The sequence below is a fragment of the Anomaloglossus baeobatrachus genome, chromosome 5 (genome assembly GCF_048569485.1).
Source record: "Anomaloglossus baeobatrachus isolate aAnoBae1 chromosome 5, aAnoBae1.hap1, whole genome shotgun sequence".
Classification (NCBI taxonomy): Eukaryota; Metazoa; Chordata; class Amphibia; order Anura; family Aromobatidae; genus Anomaloglossus; species Anomaloglossus baeobatrachus.
In genome coordinates this window covers 102,587,946-102,612,354 of record NC_134357.1, presented here as the reverse complement: position 1 = coordinate 102,612,354, position 24,409 = coordinate 102,587,946, and the positions used below count along the sequence as shown (strand labels likewise).

Here is a 24,409-nt window from a genome sequence, read left to right as displayed (position 1 = left end):
GAGCACTTAATTTTCCACGCATGCCCTTGTTTTAATTACTTTGTTGTTTTGTCACTGTTCTTTATACGATCAGTTCTATATGATTTTTTTATTGTTAATAAAATCTATATAAATTTTAGACCACATCTTGGTTTTTCCTTTCTTTTTTTGGTTGTACAATTTTTTGACTGCGGGCCTTTTATATTGTCCAGCACATACACCCTCCCCCCTACTAATGATACGTTATGCTATTTTTATATCATTGATTTGTCGTGGTGTTTTTTTTCTCAAATTTCTTTTGTTTAATGCCCTAATTAGCCTAGGGGCGGTGAGGTTAATAAGTCATTTTTTTTAAACATTCATATTAGTGAATAGCGTTATACTGGGCTGGTTAGGCAGGGAATTTGGACATAAAGGTATCAATGTTGCTGGGCTGGAAGGCATAGGAGACCTGACAGGTTCCCTAACCCCTAACGACCGCGAGCGGTAAAATTACATCCTAGCGGTTAATATCCTGCTGCTGCCTGCTGCCGCCAGCAACAGCAGGAGATCGGTGCACATCTCATCTGATTTATACAGCTGAGATGTGTGCCTGCTAGGCACGAGTGGAATCGTTATCCGCCTATGACGTTTAACCCCTTAAATGGCGCTGTCAGTAAGTGACAGCGCCATTATAAGCGCGAGCGTCGTAAATGTTTACATACCGCCGATACCGGAAGTCACGTGACATGATCACGTGACTTCCGGTAGTTGTCATGGTAGTGCATGGTCATGTGATGACTCCTGTAGCTCACATGACTCATTTACTGTTTCACCCGGCCCAGAGCTCGGTGAGACAGGAAATGAGCATTTCTGCTGATCACAGCTGTGTAGCTCTGATCAGCAGATATGGCAAAGCGGTCAGACAGTTGATCCATATAACCCCCTAGTGAACCTAGTAAAATAAAAATAAAAAAAAAAAGTTTACAAAAATGTAACAAAAAATAAAAAACCCCTAAAAGTTCAAATCACCCCCCTTTCGCCCCATTGAAAATTAAAGGGTTAAAAAAATAAAAAAAATACACACACATTTGGTACTGCCGCGTTCAGAAATGCTCGATCAAAATATAAAATCAATTAAACTGATCAGTAAACGGCGTAGCAGCAAGAAAATTCCAAACGCCAAAATTACATTTTTTTGGTCGCCACAAATTTTGCGCTAAATGCAATAACAGGCAATCAAAATGTAGCATCTGCGCAAATATGGTACCGTTAAAAACGTCAGCCTGAGACGCAAAAAATAAGTCGTCACCGAGCCATAGATCCCGAAAAATGAGAACGCTATGGGTCACAAAATATGGTGTAAAACGTACGCCACTTTTTTTGGACAAACGTCTGATTTTTTTTTAACCCCTTAGATAAAAGTAAACCTATACATGTTTGTTGTCTACGAATTCGCAACGACCTGAGGCATCCCAGTGACACATCCGTTTTACCATATAGTGAACACAGTGAACAAAATATCTAAAAAACAATAGTGCTATCGCACTTTTTTATTGTTTTTTACATTTTTCCGCATTTGGAATATTTTTTCCGTTTTCCAGTACACTATATAGTAAAACTCATGGTTTCGTTTAAAAGTACACCTCGTTCCGCAAAAAAACAAGCCCTCACTTGACCATATTGACTGAAGATACGTCTCTCGAATGAAGAATGGCGAAAAAAATCAAACGAAAGCGCAAAATCGTCCTGTCTTGAAAAGGTCAGCCTTATCTATCCAGATATGGTTACCAAGTACAAGAACACCCTTGGGTGGAAGGACAAGCTTCTACTTGACCGGGTGGGTAAGACATTTACATTATAAACAGGTCCGAAATATCTCTTCTAATTAAATCATGTCTGCCTGGTACATGTAAACACCCCCCCCCCCCCCCAAAAACACAAAACCTCCCTCTCCCACAGTCCTGCAGGTTATAGGAATTGCTCTAGCTAATAAAGAGATTGACATCACACCACAGTATAATTATTTTCTAGCGGTCTCAGACTTGCCTTCTGGTTCATCTTCGTTCGGTCGCGGGAGCTTGAGGTACGTGTGTGCCAGTCCACTGATAAAAGCTTTTGTGCTGTCAACGCATCGGTGCTTAGAACTGGTGGTGAAAGACATTTTACATTTATGGAACTTGTCAGAAGTAAAAAGTGAAGGAAATAGAGTGGCCAGCCTATAGGCCAGGTTCTTCATGTCCTCCTCTCCTTTCTTCACTAGCTGTCCATCCATCCAGTCATCATACCACATGTTCCAGCTCTGAAGCTCCTTTACCAGCTCAGAGCTGCTCGCACTTTCTTCGATTAGGCCGTACATTTTCTTCAATTTCTGTATTTGCTTTTTGGTGGGGTATCGTGTCCCGTGCCTGATCACAGAGACTATTTGGAGAGGAGTGCAAGTATTTGGCAGAAGATCCCGTTTCCTTGTCACCATCAGGGGATTTTCCATAAGAAAAGGATTGACTTCTTCATATCTGGTCTTGGTTCCAAAATACAAGGCTAATTTTGGAGACTTGTTGATCACCGAGTCGAGCCCACCAGCACTGCAGAAGCAGGTCACTGAGAGAAGAAGGATCTGGGCAGCTTTGGGAGCACATTTTCTGTATGTGTACAGTGCAGACCTCATAGTGGGAATGCTGTATTAGTGTTAGTCGGGAAGGGATGGTCTGTAGCGCGTTAAGCCGTCCTAGAGGTAGTGTGTGGGCAGGAGGTCATCTCATCTATTGATAGTCCTAGAAGTGATAATGAAAGGTATGAAATCCTGACAGATAAAATCAAAAGGATATCAACATTATATAGAACATATTGATGGTCAAAACCTTAATACCAGTCTTTGAATATGACTTAAACCTTTAGAACCCAGGCAAGGTGGTGTGGAGCCCCCAAAACACTTCACAGTGAGATTCAGAGTCTGAATACAGACCAGAATATCCAGAATGACCACAGATCTCCACATATATGCCTATCACGCTGTTGAGTTTAGGTCAAGAGATTTGCGTTGGTCTGGAGATCTGTACTTGGACTGGGAATATCATATCATAGGTGTGAAAATGGCCTTAAGGCCCCATTACAAGCAACGACGTATCTAACATTATATCGCCGGGGTCACGGATTCCATGACGCACAACCGGCATCGTTGCGTGTGACACCAATGAACGTCCGTTAATGATCAAAAATACTCACCTTATTGTTGATCGTTGACACATTGTTCATTTTAAAAAAAATCGTTGATTGTTGCAGGACGGAGGTTGTTTGTCGTTCCCGAGGCAGCACACATCGCTACATGTGACAACTCGTGAACGACAAACTACAGCTTACATGCGGCCGCCGGCAATGAGGAGGTGGGCGGGATGTTACAGACGCTCATCTCCGCCCGTCTGCTTCTATTGGGCGGCCGCTTAGTGACGCTGCTGTGACGCCGAACGAACTGCCCCCTTAGAAAGGAGGCAGTTCAATAGCACCAGCGACGTCGCTAGGCAGGTATGTGTGATGGCTCCTAACGATTTTGTGCGCCACGGGCAGCGATTTGCCCGTGACACACAAACGACGGGGGCGGGTGCTTTCACTAGCGATATTGCTGAGTGTAAAGCCCCCTTTAATGTCCTAAAAGGGAGAGCTGTGGCCACTCCATGCTTTACCGGTCCATACTAGGACCCATTGGCACAGACGTCTGAATGAACCCTCAAACTGTATTTCCTGCAGTTCATCAGAGCCAATGACCTGTCAATGAACCCAAGGAAAGTAGCACTAAGAAGGTAATACAGAGGGAGGCTGAGAAGCTGTAAGTGCATCATCACACCCCAAAGCACTTACACAACTATAAATGTGATTGCTAACTGCTTTTAAAGGGCTATATAGACATAAATGATTTTGGGGTGCAGAAATTTATGACAAGTTCCACTGAAATATCCACATTAATGTGTTAATCCCACGATAGTAAGTTATCATTCATCCATAGGATAGGGGGTAACTTAAATCTTGGAATCCGACTCTACAAATGTTCAATTTCTTTATTCTTTACAATATGAAACAAACTGCACATACCAATTTCCCTGCTGGCCCAAACAACGCGTTTCAGATGTCGCGCATCCTTAGTTATGTTGAATATGACTAAGGATACGCGGCACATAAAACGCGTTGTTTGGGCTATCAGGGAAATTGGCATGTGCAGTTTGTTTCACACTTAAACAGGTTGAACATTCATGGTTTATCGTACTTCAGCACGATGTGGCAGAGCGTATCCGAGCGCCAAATGAAGAAACATGGACCAAAGCGGTGAGATGGAACTATTTCTTTTGTTCTTATAGAGGGTAACTATTCAGTGCTCTGAACCCCAGCAATCCCAAAAAATGTGACTCCAGAACTCGGAGCATGCTTCATTCCTCATCTAAAGACTGTCTGAGAAAGTCAAGTAGAAAAAGTATCTTGGGAATAATAACCCTTTAGCCTGGGGCGACGTGTCGCAGAGCAGCAATCCTTAGCAGCCATAAACATTTGTGCACCTTGTCTGTGACTATTTTGAAATTTCGCTTTAGTCCTCCCCCCTCACCTTTCTCTTTTGGCCAAGTAACAGAAGCCGCAGTCACGTGGTTTACACTGAAGTCAATGGTAAGCAGGACACGTGTATGTTACGGCCAGAGTCTGAAGGTCCTGCATGTGGAAACATTGGCGCTGTGGGTCGCAGTAGGTCACAGGACATAATGTAATATCCCAGGAAATCATCAGATATGATGTTGTAATGACACCGAGGTCTCAATGTCACCCGACACCGGCCCACAAAGGTGTCCTGGTGTCCATTACTCTGCAGGACCCCCAGAATAGCCCCCTCTGCCAGAGCAGGGATTGGAATAGGACGTGTATAATAATACTAGGACGCGGGGTCCTCATACTATACGGGGGTCCTGACGTCTGCGTCCCTCTCCACACCCTGTCATAAATTTGGGCAGTGTGCAGACCCCCGAACTTATCACATAATTATTGTACCTGGACACATGCAGTGAGGCACACTAAGCAGCAGGGGGAGCTATATCATACACAAATTATTGGCTGCTCATCACAAAGCAATAGACAACTTTTATTATTTATCCCACTAGAGCTGCTGGCCACTAACAGTCCACGCAGGCATAGAGCAGTAATAAAACACTGAGGATAACGTCCACGCACCGAACACACACACCGCACACCCCGCTCACCATGATCACTCCGCTTCTATGACAGCTCTGCAACTTTCTATGGAGAGGCAGCGCACATGCGCACACAGAGCGCAGCGCCAGCATGTCCTCCGGAGCATGCGCATGCGCCTTGAACCTGACGCCTGGGTACTGTTCCTTCAGAATACACGCGCACGACAAAGGATTGTGGGAACATTTATCTACTGCGCTTTGTTTCCGCACGGACAATCTTCACTGAGGGACCTTGCGGTGCAACGATGAATTAGGGACGGAGGGAACATGGAGTGTGATTTTTGCTTTGAGGATTCCGTGTTTTCTGAGACCAGAGAGCGAACCGGTCAGAAAGGGCTGTCATATACCGCCAGGCAGTGCGAGCCCCGGGTAAGGGGTCAGTATGCATACACGGAGGGTCCGGCCAGGACATGTCTGTTCCTATATCCTGCGGGTTATTCTTCTTGCACTTATATTCCCTTGTCCTTTCTCCCCAGTGGTTTGCTGCAGATGTGGAGGAGCTGGTGGAGGCGCACACCGTGCTGAAGTTCAGGGCGGACTTGTCATACAGGCGGGAGGATTATGAGGTATAATGTGAGATATCATCGCTACTTCTGGAAGCAATCGCGAGAGAGAAGAGAAATCTTCACAATTCTGCTATTTCTGGGCGCAGGAGTCCGGTGGGCGGGGATACCCCTGTCTGTGCACTTGTACATGGAGGCCGTCCAGCACTGATAGGACCGCCCACTGGACTCCTACACAGGAAGGAGCAAGACTTTAAAGGGAACTTGTCAGGTGCAATATGCACCCAGAAGCACGAGCAGTTCTGGGTGTATATTTCTAATCCCTGCCTAACTGTCCCTGCATATAGTAGCATAATTAAAGAGATCTTTAGGAAACGTATTTCTAAAGATTTCATATGAAATGCTAATGAGTGCGGGACTAGTCGCAAGGGTGTTACTTCCCCTTCTTAGCAAGGTAACAGTCCCATAGGGGTGTTCTAACGTGCTTCTCAATGCAGCATCACCAGTGGGGACGCACGTACCTGTGTCCGCTATTCAGAAGTCCCCCTAAACAGGGGAAGGGCACTACCCGGTGGGATCACCTGGTATACAAAACAGCAATAAATAACAAAGGGAAAGGTATACCAAAAAGGGATCACAGCACCAAGAATAAATAGAAAAAGACTTTATTGCAACATGAATACATAAATCACATATTACCACACTTGGGAGTGAGGCACACAAGAGAACATAATTAAAAACACTTAAAAAGCCGATGGCATAATAAACCAACCCGCCAGGAACAATATAATGAAATTACAATATGAAATGAAATTATGATATAAGACTCTCCTATGGACAGAATTAATGTCCAGTCATACACCCAAAATGCCAATAAACAGTGCTTAAAAAGGAAGGCAGTAAGCCACGTGGTTTAAGGACCAGTAACCGGATTCAAGCTGGTACTTAATGTTAAAGGAACATAGTTATATTCCAGTTTGTCTATGATTACATGTATAACACAGATTGTACTAGTCAAATACTAGATATAATTACACAATGTGTGAGCCAGTGGCAAAAGTTGGAATTTGCACTTAACAATAGACAGGCAAAAGGTATATATGTAATATAGCTGGTCCACGATCACACATAAACCACAATTGGATAGATCAAAAAAAGTCACGCTCAGTTATGCCCCCAAGACTGTGCACTATAAGCCAGTGATAGATGGTAACGGTGAACAACCTTGGGAAATGTCACATAAGCAAGATCCTGGACACTTAGGTGGATACACAACAGCCCTATCACTGAATGGTAAGGGTATTACAGCCCTAATAAAGCAGGCTGGTGAAGGAAAGCTGCCTACAGCATGACAGTCACAGTCCCGTACTTACTACCAAGGGTGTCTAACACCCATGTGGGCAAAGGTGATGAGGAGAGTGAGAGAGTTCCTGGCGTGGTGACCCCACGCGTATCGCCACCTATGATGGTGGCTTCCTCAGGGGAAAAAGAGTGAAGGCAGTGCACCAGTCTCCTGTGTAGCACATATAAAGGACATAAATTACCACTCACCCGTGCAGCAGCTGAGAAACGGTGTGCGTTTGCACCGCTCCGATGGCGGCCGCCATCTTGGTTTGGTCACATGACGTAACTCACCACCCATCATTCGCTACTGCGCATGCGTTAGACAAAAGTGTATTAAGCACTTGTCAAAGTGCGGAAAAGCAAAGCGCATAGCGTTATCCATATGGCGGTTCAGTATATACGTGAGCGGCGTTATGGAATGCTATTGAGTAAACTGTTTTATAAATCACCACCCAACATTCGCTACTGCGCATGCGCTAAATAAAGATGTATTAAGCACTTGTCAAAGTGCAAGAGAACTCGGCGCATAATGTTATTCACATAGCGTTTTGGTACATATGAGGGCGGCGTTCTGAAATAGTATACTGGTAACCACTTGAATCATCTAGGCTCAAACAACACAGACACGTTACTGTTACTCTGCCCACTCAGGGCAGAGTGTGTATATGGACAAGCAGAGTATCGCCGGTAAGGCAGGTAACGCAATATCTTTAACCTTTACAGGGTACCCATTGATCACAAGGATTCCGGATATCAAAAGGAATCCTTGGATACAAATAGATCCGTGAGGGCCATATACAAGCAAAAAATTGTCAATAAGGCTAGTAACGCAGTGTTTTAAGCCTTTTCCAAAGATCTACTGATCTCAAGGATCCCACAGGTTTATTTATAGAGGGATCCTCCGAATCTAGTTGATCCAAAAGGATTAAGGGCTGTAAGAGGGGTAGAAACCACCCATGAAATACAATAGCAGGCTGTTTAATGTATTGATGACCTCAAAATATCTGGAAAAAAGGTGCGGTGGGGGAGGGGAGATTGAAAATACCACTCCCCGTCACCTAATACCAGGGGAACATCCCACAAAGAAGGAAGAAATCTGTATTAACACTCATACAGAGAGGGGCATAGGGATGTCATCATTCAAAATGCCATGGGCTCACATTTAATTCAATCACTGGACTAGGTTATTTAGGTTAACGTTATACTTGATTGAAAAAGGATGCAGCATTAAATAAACACACATATCCCTCCCCCATCACAGGAAAACATACACGGTCCCGTGAAGTATGCCAATAGCCGAGTAAAGCATATATCAAGGACAAGTAAGCACTCTTTACATGGCGACTGTTTCACCCAAGGAAGTCACCACATCTGTATCCTCGGGCAACAAGACAAGGGTACGTAGCACGGCCTACCTTCCCAGGACCGTGGGTATCCTATAAAGGGGCACGAATCAAAAACCAACCCGTAACCATAGTCTTAACACAGTAAGTATAGAGTAAACGTATCCCATAGGGGAAGCCCCTAATATGTTAGGCAAAATCGCCGATGAGAGAAAAAAATATAAAAAATTGCAAGTTCCAACTGGCTCACACCTAGTGAAACAGAAAATTATACAGGATCATGAGCCAAAAAGTCAAGCGGAGCATGATCATGCATAAGTAGATGTTAGCATCGTACCACTCTAGGAGCACTACTATGTTGCGTGGCAGAGATAATCGCCATGATCGAGGCGTATATGTCGAGAATCTTGACAGAATAGACAAAACAACGGCTGTACACATGGCGAACACGAAGGTCTATTTGGACGGAATAAACAGTGATTGATTACCACTCCAGAATCATAACAGGTGGTATGATAGCGGAAAAGGATAATTCGCATATTAATGGGAAAGACCCGTACTTAATCACAAATATATGGGCACAAGCCGAACTGTAGGTTAAGTGCTTCCAAAACTAGGAACAGTGTCGATAGACACTGTACATAATATTCAATGAAGAAGCCAAAAGCCAAAGAAAGTGTCCTCATTCTTTGCCCATTCATGTCCCATGTGATAGGGCATAATCCAGACCCTTCCCTCCTCCTATCGACACCATTTGAGATGTTCTTGTTTATATTGCTCGGGAGGGTCCCTTAATAACATCAGGGATATTCTTGACCGGTGACTCTTCCTTTCCATCAAGAGGGAAGTACGGTTAGATTTTTTCCTCTCTCCCTTCCTCATGTCTCCAGTCATCCTTCCGCTTAGCTTCCTGTACATATTCCAGTTGAGGAGAGGAGACCTGGAGAGCGAAGCGACATAAGAGAAGAAATATCAAATGATGTTGTAAAACCCGGTGTAGAGTAATTCTTCGTTCAGACCATGTGGCGCCAAACTCTTAAGTGTATAAATCCACCTAGACTCCTTCCGTAATAGCTCCTTGGTGACATTCCCACCTCCTAATGCTTTGGCTAACCGAATCAACGATCAGCACCTTAATTGTAGTGTAGCGTCCCCCATGATGTGTGAGGAAGTGGGAAGCCACTGATGTAAGTGCTTTGCCCTTCTTCAAGTCCGTACCAGCAGTGTTGATGTTCGAAAAATGCTGCTGTATCCTCCTCCTTACCTCTTGAGTGGTTTCGCCAACATAGACTTTGGGACAGTCACAGATGAGAACGTAGATGGCATTTCTCGTACGGCAGTTATAGTAAGCCCCACAGGTGATTCGCCTAGGGAAGATAGGTAGGGAGATGTGATCGTTAGCCACCATGTAGGGACAGACTGTACATGCCCCACAGGGAAAAGTTCCTTTCAATCTGACCCCTGTTCTCAGACTCTGTGTAGGTCTTTTAAAGTGGCTTTTTGATAGAATCCCCCTCAAGTTCTGGGCACGTCTTGCCACCAATTTAGGCTTGTCCCCAAGAAAAGGTGTCAGTTTTTTGTCGCTCAACAGGATATCCCAGTTATCCTGTAGGAGCCCATACAGATCTTGCCACTGGTTATTAAAAGGAGTGATAATACTCACTAGTGTTTGTTTTTGTCGAGTTTTCGGTTGGAGTAGAGTTTGCCGTGTTGTCGTTCTGCAAGCCTGCAGAGCCCCGGCGACCACTTTCTTCGGATACCCTCTCTTCCGAAATCTGTTGGTTAAATCGGAAGCATGGAATTCAAAGCTGTCATTATCGCTACAGTTCCTTTTTACTCTCATGAACTGTCCTTTTGGAATCCCATTTCTAACATGCGCGGGGTGGAAGCTGCTATAGTGCAGTAAGCTGTTTGTGGCCGTTGGTTTCCGATATAGGGAGGTACAGATTGTGGAGCCAACCTTGGAGATTTGGAGATCTAAGAACTTCACTGTTTCTGTAGCTATATTGGAGGTCAGCCTAATATTGAATGTGTTGTCATTCAAGATGTTAATGAAATCCTCGCAATCTTTCATGGTACCGGACCAGAAGAGCAGAATATCATCAATATACCTTAACCAACGGACCACAAAGGTTTTGTAATACTGCATTTCATAGACATGTGTCTCTTCCCACCACCCCAGAAAGATGTTGGCATAGGGTGGTGCGCAACACGCCCCCATAGCGGTCCCAGACGTCTGACGATAATAAGTTCTGTCAAAAAGGAAATAGTTTTTATCTAATACCAGATAAAGGAGGTCCAAAATGAAGGAATCATGCCTTCTGTTGCCAGTCGTTCTATGATCTAAAAAGAACGAGACTGCCCGTGATCCCAACTCGTGGTTGATTGAAGTATACAGTGACTCTACATCAAGAGTCACCAGAAGGGCATCTGGCGGGATTTCAATTTTGGCTAGTTGTTTGATTAAATGGGTGGAATCCCTCACATATGAGGGTAAGGACTGTGCCAGGGGCTGGAGATAGAAATCCAGATAGATGCACGGCCTCTCGAAAAGGCCACCGATCCCTGAGACGATTGGCCTACCTGGGGGTTCCATGCGACCCTTATGAATTTTCGGTAACATATAGAATGTCGGTGTGACCGGAAATCTAGTTGTAAGAAAGTTCTTTTCCTTCAGGGTGATGATATCTTGTTCATGGGCCGCGGACAAGAATCTATCCAGATTCTGCTTGAACGTGCCAGTAGGGTCTGATGGTAACACCGTATAACAATCTTTATTAGAGAGTTGTCTCTTGGCCTCCCTCACATACATTTCCGTCGGCCACAGGACCACATTCCCCCCCTTATCTGCCTCTTTTATGAGAAACTCTTTGTTATTACTGAGTTTAGATAGAATCTGTCTCTCGCCTACAGTTAGATTATTGGCTCTATTATTGTCTGGTTTTAACTTTTCGATATCCTTACAGACTTTGTTAAAGAAAATACCCACGGCGGGGCAAAGACCCAAGGGGGGTGTTGCTTGTGACAAGAGCCGTCCCGTAAAGGGGATTTTCTTACCCGTATCCCTCTCGTTCTCCTCCAAGAGATCAAGGAGGTCGCCAAACACCTGCCGATCTTCGGGCGATAGCGTATTAATGAGTTCTGGTCGGCTGTAAAGATACTTAAACGTGAGTTGTCTGCAAAAAAGATATAAATCTTTGGTAACAGTGAATTTGTCCATCCTATTCATGGGTGCAAAGGACAGACCCCTGGCAAGTAGATTGGATTCAGCTTCAGACAGTTGATAATTAGAAAGATTCACTATTTGTAGATCACTCCCGTTACCTGTCACCAGTTCCGTCTCCTGCTCCTCGTTTCCCTCTGGGGGGGCGACTGCCATGGATGAGCTCGCCTGGCCTTTCTCCTGGTGTTTTGTTTTCAGACGACCCCTCCTGGTACGCCTTCTTGGTCGCTTGTATCGGTGGATAAAAAATCGCTTGAGGAGGGTGCGGACACTGCTGGGGCGATCTCAGATTCCTGATTGGCTTGTCTACGTCTGTTGCCCTTATGTGTCCACCTATAAGCCCTATTCTCGGCGTAGTCGCCCTTATCCCGCTGGAACTTACGTTGTTTCCCTTTTAATGATTTCTTTTTCAAAAGTATCAAGAATACCCTTTAATTTATTTTGGAAAGGTGTAACTATTGTCGGTGTATCGAGTTGGCGTAGTATGTGCTCCTTGTTATTAATTTCCTCCTTTAACTGAGTAAGTAATGAGCGATCATGCTCAATTAACATATCCACAAGGATGTATGAGCATGTTTGTAACCCTTGCTCCCAAGTAATTTTAAACTGCGCATCAGTCTCCCATGCTGGGAATATCTGGACTCTTAGACCTCTGGGTGTGATCTTAAGTTTTTTATACTCTTCCAGGGTTCTGATATTCCACCAAACTTTAGTTACCCTTTTATGTAAATTGATTAGGTCATGCATGAGTTGTTGGTTCTCATCTTGTGGATTCACAGATCCACTGCCAACTACAACATTCGTCTGGGCACCAAACACATCAGATGATTGATTGAACCAAGCCGCCTCTCTCGCTGCTAGGTCCATGTGACTAATATAATTGCAGCAAAGGAATTCAATAGAGTCAAGTAACAAATAAATACAAAGAATATTACCAATATATGGTGAGGGTGTGCCTCCTTCCAGAAATGGTGTCAAGACACCCAACAATAGGACCAACTAAACAGGGGAAGGGCACTACCCGGTGGGATCACCTGGTATACAAAACAGCAATAAATAACAAAGGGAAAGGTATACCAAAAAGGGATCACAGCACCAAGAATAAATAGAAAAAGACTTTATTGCAACATGAATACATAAATCACATATTACCACACTTGGGAGTGAGGCACACAAGAGAACATAATTAAAAACACTTTTTTTGATCTATCCAATTGTGGTTTATGTGTGATCGTGGACCAGCTATATTACATATATACCTTTTGCCTGTCTATTGTTAAGTGCAAATTCCAACTTTTGCCACTGGCTCACACATTGTGTAATTATATCTAGTATTTGACTAGTACAATCTGTGTTATACATGTAATCATAGACAAACTGGAACATAACTATGTTCCTTTAACATTAAGTACCAGCTTGAATCCGGTTACTGGTCCTTAAACCACGTGGCTTACTGCCTTCCTTTTTAAGCACTGTTTATTGGCATTTTGGGTGTATGACTGGACATTAATTCTGTCCATAGGAGAGTCTTATATCATAATTTCATTTCATATTGTAATTTCATTATATTGTTCCTGGCGGGTTGGTTTATTATGCCATCGGCTTTTTAAGTGTTTTTAATTATGTTCTCTTGTGTGCCTCACTCCCAAGTGTGGTAATATGTGATTTATGTATTCATGTTGCAATAAAGTCTTTTTCTATTTATTCTTGGTGCTGTGATCCCTTTTTGGTATACCTTTCCCTTTGTTATTTATTCAGAAGTCCCCGGCACTTCCGGTCATGCGTGCTATGAAGCCGGGTGTACGCGTACCAGCTTCAGCGAGGTCTAGTGCGCATGACTGGAAGTGCTGGGGACTTCTGAACTGCCGAGACAGCCGACACAGGTACACACGTCACCGCTGGTGATGCTACATTGAGGAGCATGTTAGAACACCCCTGTGGGCGTACTGCCATGCTTAGAGGGGGAAGTAACGCCCTTGTGACTATTTGCTGGCCTCATTAGCATATGATAAAGAGATGTTTACAAATACTTTTTCTAAAGATCTCTTTATCTATGCTACTAGATACAGGGACTGCTAGGGAGGGATTAGCAATATGCCACACATTTCTCTCCACAATGTCCTGTCTGCTGAGCGTCCACTCCGGCACACGAGGCTCCGCTTAGAAACACAATAGGATTGTTCTGTGATTGGTGAGACCAAATCCAATCATCGGGAGCCAGAAAAGATTGGGTCGGATAATCCAACATTTCTGTGCTTTAGCCAAAAAAAGAAAAATAAACTAAATATAAACAAAACAAACAAATAGTGACATAAAATCTGATGCGGTGGTTCTGGGTACATATTGTACCGGACAGGTCCCTTTTAATGAATACTTTCCAAAATCTGCTGAAACTTTGCCAACCAAACTACTCAGCAATTCCTATTAAATAACAGGATGCGGGCAGCTCAGACACATTCGGATGGCAAAGTGGCTTTAAAATGATCTCATTATGCAAAAACAAATTGCTATTTTTTCTGCAGATATGGTGTTAATTGGCAGGATAATAGTGCTCCGATGCCACACGGCTGCCGTACTAAGATTCCCGCTGTCGGGAGGACATAAACTTTATTCTTTCAGTCATAAGGGTGGGCCAGCACGGCTTCAGTCACCACTCTGTGCATAGTTACCGGCGGCTGTAACCGCACACCTGGCACTGACTGACAGCCAGATATATATTGATGCTGAGCCGGCTTCCAGAACTTAACCTGCAGATTAATGTCATATTTTTTTTTACATTACAGGTCCCCTTTAAAGAGGTGCTTTCTCTGAATTTTTTTTTTAAATTTAAACAGATTATGTCCTCTAATTGCTGCTGCTCCATTTATTGTCACATTTTTTTTTCTTTTCTTCCCTTTCGTTCCAAAGTTACGCAACCCAAACCTAACCACCTCCGTGGAATGAAAGAAGTAATATTCTCTTCAAGCACCTGAGAATATACTACAGGTCTTTTCAGTGAGCTTTGCCTCCTCTGACGCTGCTCTATCAAAATATGGCTGCACCCACAGAGCAGTTCTTTGGTATACACCATGGTGGTTGAAGGAAAATATGAGCTTCTCTATTACTGAGAGGCATAACTTTGGAACGGAGGGGTACAGATGAATAACTGTAGAGCATGTGCTCAGTTTAAATGAAATATTCAAATGCCTCTCCCTGATGTAAAAGCCTAATATTGCAGAAAATAAAAACAATGAGGAAGTGTAGTTATTCACTATGTAGCCAGATGTGTACATTAAAGGCATATTTCCATCTCATACTTTAATAAAATACCCACAGCATATGCCATAAATTTATTAAAGCTGCAAGTCCCACTAGAAGGACCTGCATCCATCTCAATATTGTGGCCCCATCATGACCTGATGTCGCTGGAAAGTTGGTTGAAATTTTAATACATTTTTATAGAGAGTACACAGCAAGTGTCAGGGCACCACTCTCGAGATAGATGCAGGTCTTATTTGTGTGACCGTTATTTAAACTAAATTTTATGACGTCTGTTAACAAAATTGGAATATTACATGAAGGCCAGGAGTGGAACAAGCTGAAAGGAGAAAGCTGATAAAGAGCAACCTCCAACCATCCTAAAGGTCCTCAACAGTATATCACTAAATAGAGTAAATATTTCGTTATGTTTTTTTAATGGGACAACAACATGGTACAGCTTGCCTAACAGTGGAAATTTGGTGCCCTCTAAATAACTTACATACAACCATGAATGTCTAAACCACTGGCAATGAAAGTGAGTGAAAATGGCCAAATTGTGTCCAATTAGCAATTTTCCATCCTCGGTATCATGACTCATTAGCATTATAAGCTCTCAGGTGTGAATGGAGAGAAGCTGTGTTACATTTGGTGTTATTACTCACGCACTCTCTCATACTGGTCACTGGAAGTTCAACATGGCCCCTCATGGCAAAAAAATTCTCTGAGGATCTGAAACAAGAATTGTTGTATTACATAAAGATGGCCTAGGCTATACGAAGATTGCCAGCACCCTGAAACTGAGCTGCAGCATGGTGAATGGATGAGAGGTTATCACTTTTTATCCCCTTAGAGACCATCAGAACAATTAGGCTACATGCGCACGCTGCTTTTTTTGCTGCTTTTTTGCTGCTGTTTTGGCTGCAGTTTTGTCAGCAGAACTTTCTGACATCTGACTTCCCAGCAAAGTCTATGAGAAGTCAATTTGTCATGCGCACATTGCAGTTTATTTGTCAGCGTTTTTTTTGTCAAAAGTTTGTGACAAAAAAAATGCGGCATGTTCATTCTTCCTGCGTTTTTGTCAACATTTGTCACCCATTGAAATCAATGAGGGCATCAAAAACGCAGGAAAAATGCATGCTAATCAAAAGTGGTGCATTTTACCTGCCTTTTACCTGCGTTTTTGGTACCAAAAACGCAGGTGATTTGTCAGGAAGTGAGGTCAGGCAAGTGGTCCCGTCCCGTCCCGTCCTCCATGTGTTCCCCGAAGTACCGCTGTCCCCAGGGGAGATGATGTGGAGGACGGGACTATCAGCGGCGGCGACAGCGAGAGGGAAAAATCAATGTTTTCAGCTGCCAATGTCCATCCCCCTCTCGCTGCCGCCGCTGATAGTTCAGTCCTCCACGTGTTCCCCGAAGTACCGCTGTCCCCAGCGTGCACGCACAGGGGAAGATGATGGACCCCTCTCACCGCCACTGCTGAAAGTCCCGTCCTCCACGCTCCTGTCAGCTCCACGCAGTAGCGCGATCAGCTGAGCGGTCACTGAGGTTACTCGCGGCCACCGCTGGATCCAGGTAACCTCAGTGACAGCTCAGCTGATCGCGCGGCTGTCTTCATTTGCTGCATGGAGGTGACAGGAGCGGCGGTGTATTCTGCAGCTTTGGTCACCTCCATGCAGCAGAGCTGGATGCGGCGCTGGACCATCCTGGATTACGCCGGACATGGAGGGCTTTGTCGGGGTTAATAAATTGGTAATGAGGGACTTTGTTTGTGTTTTTTATTTCTAATAAATGATTTTTCGGGAGTGTGTTTATTTACTGTAATTTACAGATTAATCATGGAGGGTGTCTCGGGGTGACGCCTGACATGATTAATCTAGGACTTATTGGCAGCTATGGGCTGCCAATAACTCCTTATTACCCCGATTTGCCAACGCACCAGGGCAAATCGGGAAGAGTCGGGTACTGTCCCAGAACTGTCGCATCTAATGTATGCGGCAATTCTGGGCGGCTGCTGACTGATATTGTTAGGCTGGGGGGCTCCCCATAACGTGGAGCTCCCCATCCTGAGAATACCAGCCTTCAGCCGTATGGCTTTATATGGCTGGCATTAAAATTGGGGGGGGGACCGCACGCCAGTTTTTTTTAATTATTTATTTCTAATTTTTTTTTTTTCAATTCAACAAGCTTTATGGGCTTGTTTGAACTGAAAAATACATGAAACAATTGTTGACAATACTGCAGCCAAAAACGCACCAAAAAAGCAGCAAAAAAGCACCTACATTTTTTGTGACATTTCCAGGCTCTCTCTGACAAGGTGCAGTTTTGGCTGCAGTTTGTGAACACGAAAAAGAAGCAGCGTGCGCATGTAGCCTAATGCTGGGATGCTGGGGGTTCAGAACTTACTTATTTTATTAAGATCCCTTCACTCTAGGAACTCTTGAAAAGGTTTTGGGTAATCCCTTTAGGCAAGCAATTCTTGAACCATTGGCTTTGTGTGTAATACACAAATAATCCCAAGGTTGAAGGGACCCAATCACCAGGATTTTCGTATATAGCCTAAAGCCAGTGCTATACTGGCACTATTCTCTACATACCTGTAGTGGTCTGCTCGGATGTTTTAGGTTTTGAAATCCAAGAAAGTAAAGTTTAGAAAATTAGCTGCTTGTTGTGTGACAGCAGCTGAGGATCAGATAATATCTGGGAGAAATATTCATAGTTATCCCCTCCCCCTGTTAGAATTAGCATAAGTATTATACAAACGATTCCCTTTGTCTCTTGCAGGACCTGAGTGATCATACCCATGTGACCAGGGAGGGGATAACTATGAATATATTATCTGATCCTCAGCTGCTGTGGATTTCAAAACCTATACATCCGAGCTGACCACTAATGGTATGTATAGAATCAGCCTGATAGTACCAGTATAGCACTGGCTTTAGGTTATATAGGACAATCCTGGTGATTGGTTCCCTTTAAGTAATGATTTGTGCTCACAGAAAAAATGTTTTTCTTTTAGTTGATTTTCTTATAGAATAGTTACTTACAGAATTGCAAAAAATTAGTTTTGCAATTTTATAAAAAGTTATTGAAAAGATTGTCATAAGTTTTAAGAGAATTCTGCTAACATCTAATTTTTGGAAGAATACTGTACATTTTTTGTTTCTTTTCAGAAAGCCTTTATTGAGTACAGTGACTGCTGTGCACTTACACCACTGTCAAACAGCGCAATGAGAAGAGATGTGCAGGAGAGTCAGGCTCGCTGTTTAATACATTTGGGGAGGCATAAAGAAGCGCTGCAGATTGCAGAACTGCTGGTAACGTATTTGGAGACATAGAAAAGCATTTTTTTGTCCAAGTTGAAAAAACATTTCTTTAATTGTGTTAAAGGGAACCAATAATCAGGATTTTTGAATATAAGCTAAAGCCAGTGCTATACTGGCACTCTCAGGCTTATTCTCTACATACCACTAGTGGTCAGCTCAAATGTTTAGGTTTTCAAATCCAAGAAAGTGAAGTTTAAGAATTCGTCAGCTTTTTGAGTGACAATTGCAGCCACAGATAATAGCAGGGTGGGTTATGCATAAGGATTTCCGCCCCCCTGCCTATTGTTCCTCTCTCTCTCTGGCTCTATACTAATTTTTCTGTTCACAAAGATGGCATCGAAGTTGGCGCCTGCGCATAGCGCTTATCTCTGGCGTCATCTTTATGAATCCCATGTTACCACCTGTTACAAGGTGTCCGGGGGCGGCACGGTGTCCTGGGGCGGCATTATGTCCTATTCTGCAGCTAATCGCTAAGATCAGCTGATCTCCACTCCTGTTGTGACCGTGCGCGCTCCCTTGGTCACAATGAGGGCTGAAGAAGCGAGGGCGCATGCGCTGCCCTCTCAGCCACAAGAATACAATAACTGGGTAACAAGGGCTTCACAAAGATAGCGCCGGAGATAAGCGCTGTGCTCAGGCGCCAACTCAGACGTCATCTTACTGAATCGAAATAGAGCCAGAGAGAGAGGGAGGAACAACAGGCAGGGGGCATATGCATAATCCACCCTGCTATTAGCTGCTGCGGCACAACTGTCACGCAAAAACCTGACGAATTTTTAAACTTCAATTTCTTGGATTTGAAAGCCTAAACATCTGAGCTGCCCACTACAGGTATGTATAGAATCAGCCTGATAGTGCCAGTATAGCACTGGCTTTAGCTTGTATACGAAAATCCTGGTGATTGGTTCCCTTTAAATGTAAAAACCGATGAATCTCACTAATATATTCTAGTAAAGAAAAAAAAAACGTTTTCACGATGTTCGCATTGGTCTAGGATCTCAACACCTTCACTTCTCCGTAAGCAGATAAAATGGGGGAGGAGAGGGTTAATTGGCCATGTTCGAACCAGAAAACGACATTACTTTCACTGATGTAAAGGGGACTTACTTTGCTATTGAATTGAGCCTAAAGGCCCCGTCACACACAGAGGTAAATCTTTGGCAGATCTGTGGTTGCAGTGAAATCATGGACATATTGTTCCATTTGTAGACAGCCACAAACCTGGCACTGATTGTCCACAATTTCACTGCAACCACAGATCTGCCACAGATTTATCTCTGTGTGTGACAGGGCCTTTAGAGCCAGACTTTTTCATACAGGTCAGTGAAATAGTGAATGGAAGAAAGCCTTTTTCTGTGATAAAACCTACATGAGACTAAAGCTGCCAAGATGCTGATCTAGGGGTGTGGAAAAAATGTTGCAAAGTGCAAATCCGTTAAAAATAGAAGTGTCGTGTTAGGGTTGGTGAGTCTAGCAGTCATCAGAAGTGGACGCATCCAAGTGAGTTGAGAGCTGTGTGGAGAGGCCTAAGTGTGACTCCCCTTGTCCGGTGAAAGCTGATGGATCCTGAGTTTGGCTGTGGTCCACAACCATGGCCCACGTGACACTCAGAGTTGTGGCTTCACCTGCTTGAGGCAGGAGACCAGGGCTCCTGTACGCTTTCATTCTTTTGCACTTTGGTCCCGGACCCAACTCCAACACATCACCCCCTTTGTGCTTCTATTCCCTGACTGGTGCTGTCCTCTGCCATCGGATGGCATATACGCTCCCAGGTGCTACACTTGCCGGGCAGACGTTGCTTCCCGGTCACCTCCGTCATATCTATTGCTCAGAGAGAGGAGCCTGTTTAACGAGTCACAGACGCACCCTCATAGATAATATCAGGCACACCTACAGACCGATCTCAGCCATACCTCTCGCATACTACTCTGCTGCCATCATGTGGTGAATGTGGAAACTGCAACATCTCTATCTCAGCATAGAAAATTAAACTCTCTCAGAACTTTAATCGGTGCAAAGCGCGCCATTCATTTTGCCTGGAGCATGCACAATCTGCAACATTAACTGTGACTATGTGAGGACCGTCCTCTTCAGGATCTTATATTTACATTGGATTCTATACTTTCCCTGACCGGCTAGGAGTTCTACAGCCCTGGCATGCACATGTCACGTTTGCTTTATTGCTTGATAGAGACCTCCTGCTGCACCTCCTATCAAAAGAGGCGCCATCTGCATCTGGCTATTACTAACACAGTTTCCATTAAGTGCAAACTATGTTTCAATTTTAAAATGCCATCAAAGGGCCCAACCGCTAAATCTCAACATAAGATACGTTCAAAAGCGGCTGAAAGACTGGAAAAATGCCACTGAATCAATGCTGCTAAAGATGCGGCACCTGCCAGCTAGCTGGACTCTACAGGCGAAACTTCATCTGCCTTGCAGAATGACACCCACGGTCCTCCAGGCTACCCATCAGTGACACTGCAGCCTACAAAGATGCTCCGAAAACATAAGAATGGGTAACTGAGGCTTAACAGTGGCTAAGCTCCGTGGAAGACCCTAACATCTGTGGATTCTAACCTCTAGTTTTTCAAGAGTCAACTAGTTACCACTTCATCAGAGAATGAAGGACCAAGAAAATAGCTTCTGCCTGTGTAATCTGAAATTTGTTGGACTTCCAGAATGGGGAGAGATCTATGGCTCTTTTTAGGAAATCTACTGATCTGCACCTATGGGTGGGATAGTTTCTTGGCTATGTTGACCGTAGAGAGAGCACATGGCCTCCCTATCCAGCTCTTTGCCACTGAGCGCTCCACCCTGCACTTTAAGTACAAAATTCTTGACCTGTGGGGACAGAAACCTCCTTCTCCGCGTGTCTCAGGAATAAGGCCATATTTGTTTGAGAGTGCTCAATTTACTTCTGCCCTTAAGGAACTCAACCGTAAATACTCAAATTTTCTACCAATCTCAACTGCAGATCATTGTGTACAACCATTCTTACGTCTTTGAAACTCCATAGTAAGCGATTTGATGTCATAGGTGTTTAGGACACCCACCTAAGAATTACTTACAGCAAAGCTGGGCTGCAGTTGTACATTACTCAGGCCAAAAACTAATACTCTACCAGGATACAGCTAGACCCCCACTAAGTGGAGGCATCACAGGTGCAGGAGGTGCAAATCACACACACACTTCCATAGAATGGAGGAGGGTGATTGCTGGATGATGAAACTGCACACTGATGGCTTGCATAGAGCGCTGTTGACACATGCAGATAACACAGTCACAAGCCCAGAGCCTATTAGGTGACGCCCATACTATTAGATCAGGCGGGCTGCCAAGCTGTACCCCACTGTGTATCATGCAGGGACAGAAACTGTAATATGCAGGACCTAACAGAAAGGGGCCTGGCTGTATCCTGTTCAATAAAAATGAGGTTTTAGTTGGTATTATGGCCATAAAATGGAAGCCTACAACCCACCTGGAAAAGCTGTGGGTAGGCTTACTAGTCAGTCTTATCTACATATGCTCATGGAGTGTTAATCATTGTCAGGCGCACTGTTTACACTTTATAACATTGAAATTGATAAAGATGGCAGATCTATCTTGTACTGTACACTGCTTACCGGTCCAATTACCTATCTTGATATTTATATACCTCCCCCATTTACGCCAGTAGTCCTGCACAAAGCTATTGCTTTCATACTACTTCATAGTACCACGCTAGTGTTTTGGCTAAAGGATTTATACATGCCTTAGCATAAATAGGGAGCGGGCCTTCTGTCGAGCCCTGTTACTGATGTGAAACACCCCTTAGATATTACAGGTTGTGATGATTGACCTGGGTCTGGCGCTCCCTCTTGTCTAGGACCTACTCCTGTTATACTTCCACGCATGACTCACTCTCCCACATAAATCATATGGAGAGTGGCAGCTGTAACTGCGTCCCCCTACCCCCACACACATACACTGACTGACAATCACTAAATATTTGATTCGGCTGTCAGTCAGTGCAGGGGGTGCAGTTACAGCCACCGTTCTCCATACACAGAGCGGTGACTGAACCTGTGCCGCCCACATGACTGAAACTGGAACGTTGCTGGGAGGATTAAAGTTAATTTCCTCCGGACAGCAGGGTTTAATGTGCAAGCACTGGGCAGGATTCAGAAGCTATTAACCTGCAGGTAAACCCCATATCTGGAGGTTAATAACATTTTTCCAAGTGACATTTCCTTTTTCATAGAGTAATTAAAAGGCTAAGGTTAAAGGTTTTTGCAAAAAATATATCAAAAGTGACTGGAAACATATTTTTTATTTTTTGTAGGCAAAAGGAGTTGGTAACACTGATCACCTGACCGGGGTCTTAAATCTTCAAGCAACTATTCACAATCATTTGGGGAATCTACAAGAAGAAATGTCTTGTTTGCAGCAACTGATTTCCCTGCATCCGTTCAATCCACACTTCTGGGTTTGTCTGGCTGAATCTTACAGGAGTCATGTCCTCGCCATCACTAACTGCAGGGGTCCCTCACATGGCTCCGATAGATTGGACTTGTGCTCTCAGACATCACCAGGAGCACCGCAGTGTACACAGCACATGGCAAGGACAAGAGACGCTAACGTATCCAGAGATAACGTCTTACCACGACCCTGTAATAAAAGGGATACTTCATCATTGACGGCCTACACCGACAGGGAGGAGCTGTGGATGTGGTCAGGTGCCTGCTTCATTAGGGCAAGGTATACACAGGACATCCTTTATCATCTGTGCTGAGAAGCCGTACGAGCATTATTACAGCAAAAGTAACCAAGCGCTCTTTACAAGCACTAGCTCTTGGTAGAGGATGATTTAATGTAGAATTATACATTTGGAGCTCTCTGTACTTCATTACGTAGAGTTACCGTTGTTTTAATTTTTCTTTTTTTTTCCCCCATAAATCAATAGGGCACATGAAAATAAGCAACTATGTAATATATCTTATTTGAGCAAGTTGCTTCTTTTTTTTTCCCCTGGATTGATCTTTCACTCTTAATTTGTGGGTAAAATGTATCAAATCTTTATTCATTGAAGTCAGGTTTTCACATTACATGGTGCTTTTAAAACTCTATGGAGAGATGAGTCGCTAGATGCCAATACAGACCTTCCGGCATGCTCTACTGAAAGCACAGTTCTCCATAGGAGATGAAAGTTGTTGTTGGATGTCTATAGTGAACTATAACTGATTTGCTGCCGAATGTCCATGTCTGCTTTCCCCATTCATAGAATTTATAAAGCACCAGTTATCGTCTCCTGTCCCAGCAATGTGAAAATGTGTCTTTCCTGAAAACAGGTCTTTACCTTTAATTTGAGAATTTTGAGAATGAATGATCAGTGCAGGAAATGTGGATTTCACTAAAAAGATATATTATAACGTTTCCTATATTCATTTATAGTAATGTTTTATGAAAAAGAAAATGACAATTACTCTTAACCCCTTCACGACCTTGTCTTTTTCCGTTCTTTTTATTTTTGTTTTTTTCTCCCCTTCTTCCAAAAGCCATATCTTTTTATTTTCCATCACCATAGCCGTGTTTTCTGTGGAACCAGTTTTATTTTTGCATGACACCATTCATGTTTTTAATTTACCATGTTCACTATATGGTAAATGTGACCTAATATGATTCTCCAGGTTAGTACAAGTATGTACATACCAAACATGTATAGTTGCTGTTGTATTTTATTTTTTTTTGTTTTTTGTTTTTTTATTTAAGTGGTGAAAAAAAAATTCAGAAATTTGTAAGTATATAAAATTTTGCTTTTGTTGCCATTTTCCCCGAGACCTGTAACGGTCTCATTTTTCGAGATATGGGGCGCAGTGATGGCTCTTTTTTTTTTTTTTGCCCTGAGCTGATGTTTTTACTGATACCATCTTTGGGTAGATTTGATGCTTTGATTGCCTCATAATACATTTTATTGTAATGTTGTGGCAACCCAAAAAAAAAAACAACAAAAAACGTACTTCTGGCGTTTTTAATTTTTTTCATTACGCTGCTTACTGACTGGATTAATTTTATTTTAGTTTTTTATCGGACATTTCTGAACGCAGCTATACCAAATATGTAGGTTTTTTGTTTTTATTGTTAAGACGGGTGATTTGAACTTGTGTTCTGTTTTTTCTCACTCTTTATTATATTTAGTAGTCTGTGCTGATGCACCGCTCTGTATATCAGAAATCATGATCTCCTATGAATGCTGGCTCACATCCGGTGT

General features: G+C 43.4%; 2 protein-coding genes across 4 annotated transcripts in view; one reads left to right on the top strand and one right to left on the bottom strand.

Annotated features, from left to right (window-relative positions):
- The window catches only part of MINPP1 (multiple inositol-polyphosphate phosphatase 1), a 92,576-nt gene extending 87,324 nt beyond the window's left edge, over positions 1–5,252 (bottom strand). The window contains exons 1-2 of the mRNA XM_075348730.1: positions 5,193–5,252; positions 2,008–2,732 (exon numbers count right to left, since the gene is read on the bottom strand). Coding sequence (XP_075204845.1) covers positions 2,008–2,626 — 619 coding nt within the window. The 5' untranslated portion in view covers positions 2,627–2,732; positions 5,193–5,252. The remainder of the gene's footprint in view (positions 1–2,007; positions 2,733–5,192) is intronic.
- A 142-nt stretch (positions 5,253–5,394) lies between these two features.
- Positions 5,395–24,409, top strand: part of C5H8orf76 (chromosome 5 C8orf76 homolog) — a 46,206-nt gene continuing 27,191 nt past the window's right edge. Inside the window, exons 1-5 of one of the 3 annotated variants that reach the window (XM_075352352.1) lie at positions 5,474–5,559; positions 5,660–5,749; positions 17,618–17,728; positions 18,007–18,150; positions 22,484–22,899. In XM_075352352.1, the coding sequence (XP_075208467.1) occupies positions 17,726–17,728; positions 18,007–18,150; positions 22,484–22,899 (563 nt within the window). In that variant the 5' untranslated portion in view covers positions 5,474–5,559; positions 5,660–5,749; positions 17,618–17,725. Of the gene's footprint in view, positions 5,560–5,659; positions 5,750–17,617; positions 17,729–18,006; positions 18,151–22,483; positions 22,900–24,409 lie in introns of all 3 variants that reach the window. The other 2 variants (XM_075352350.1, XM_075352351.1) reach the window with 2 other exon arrangements.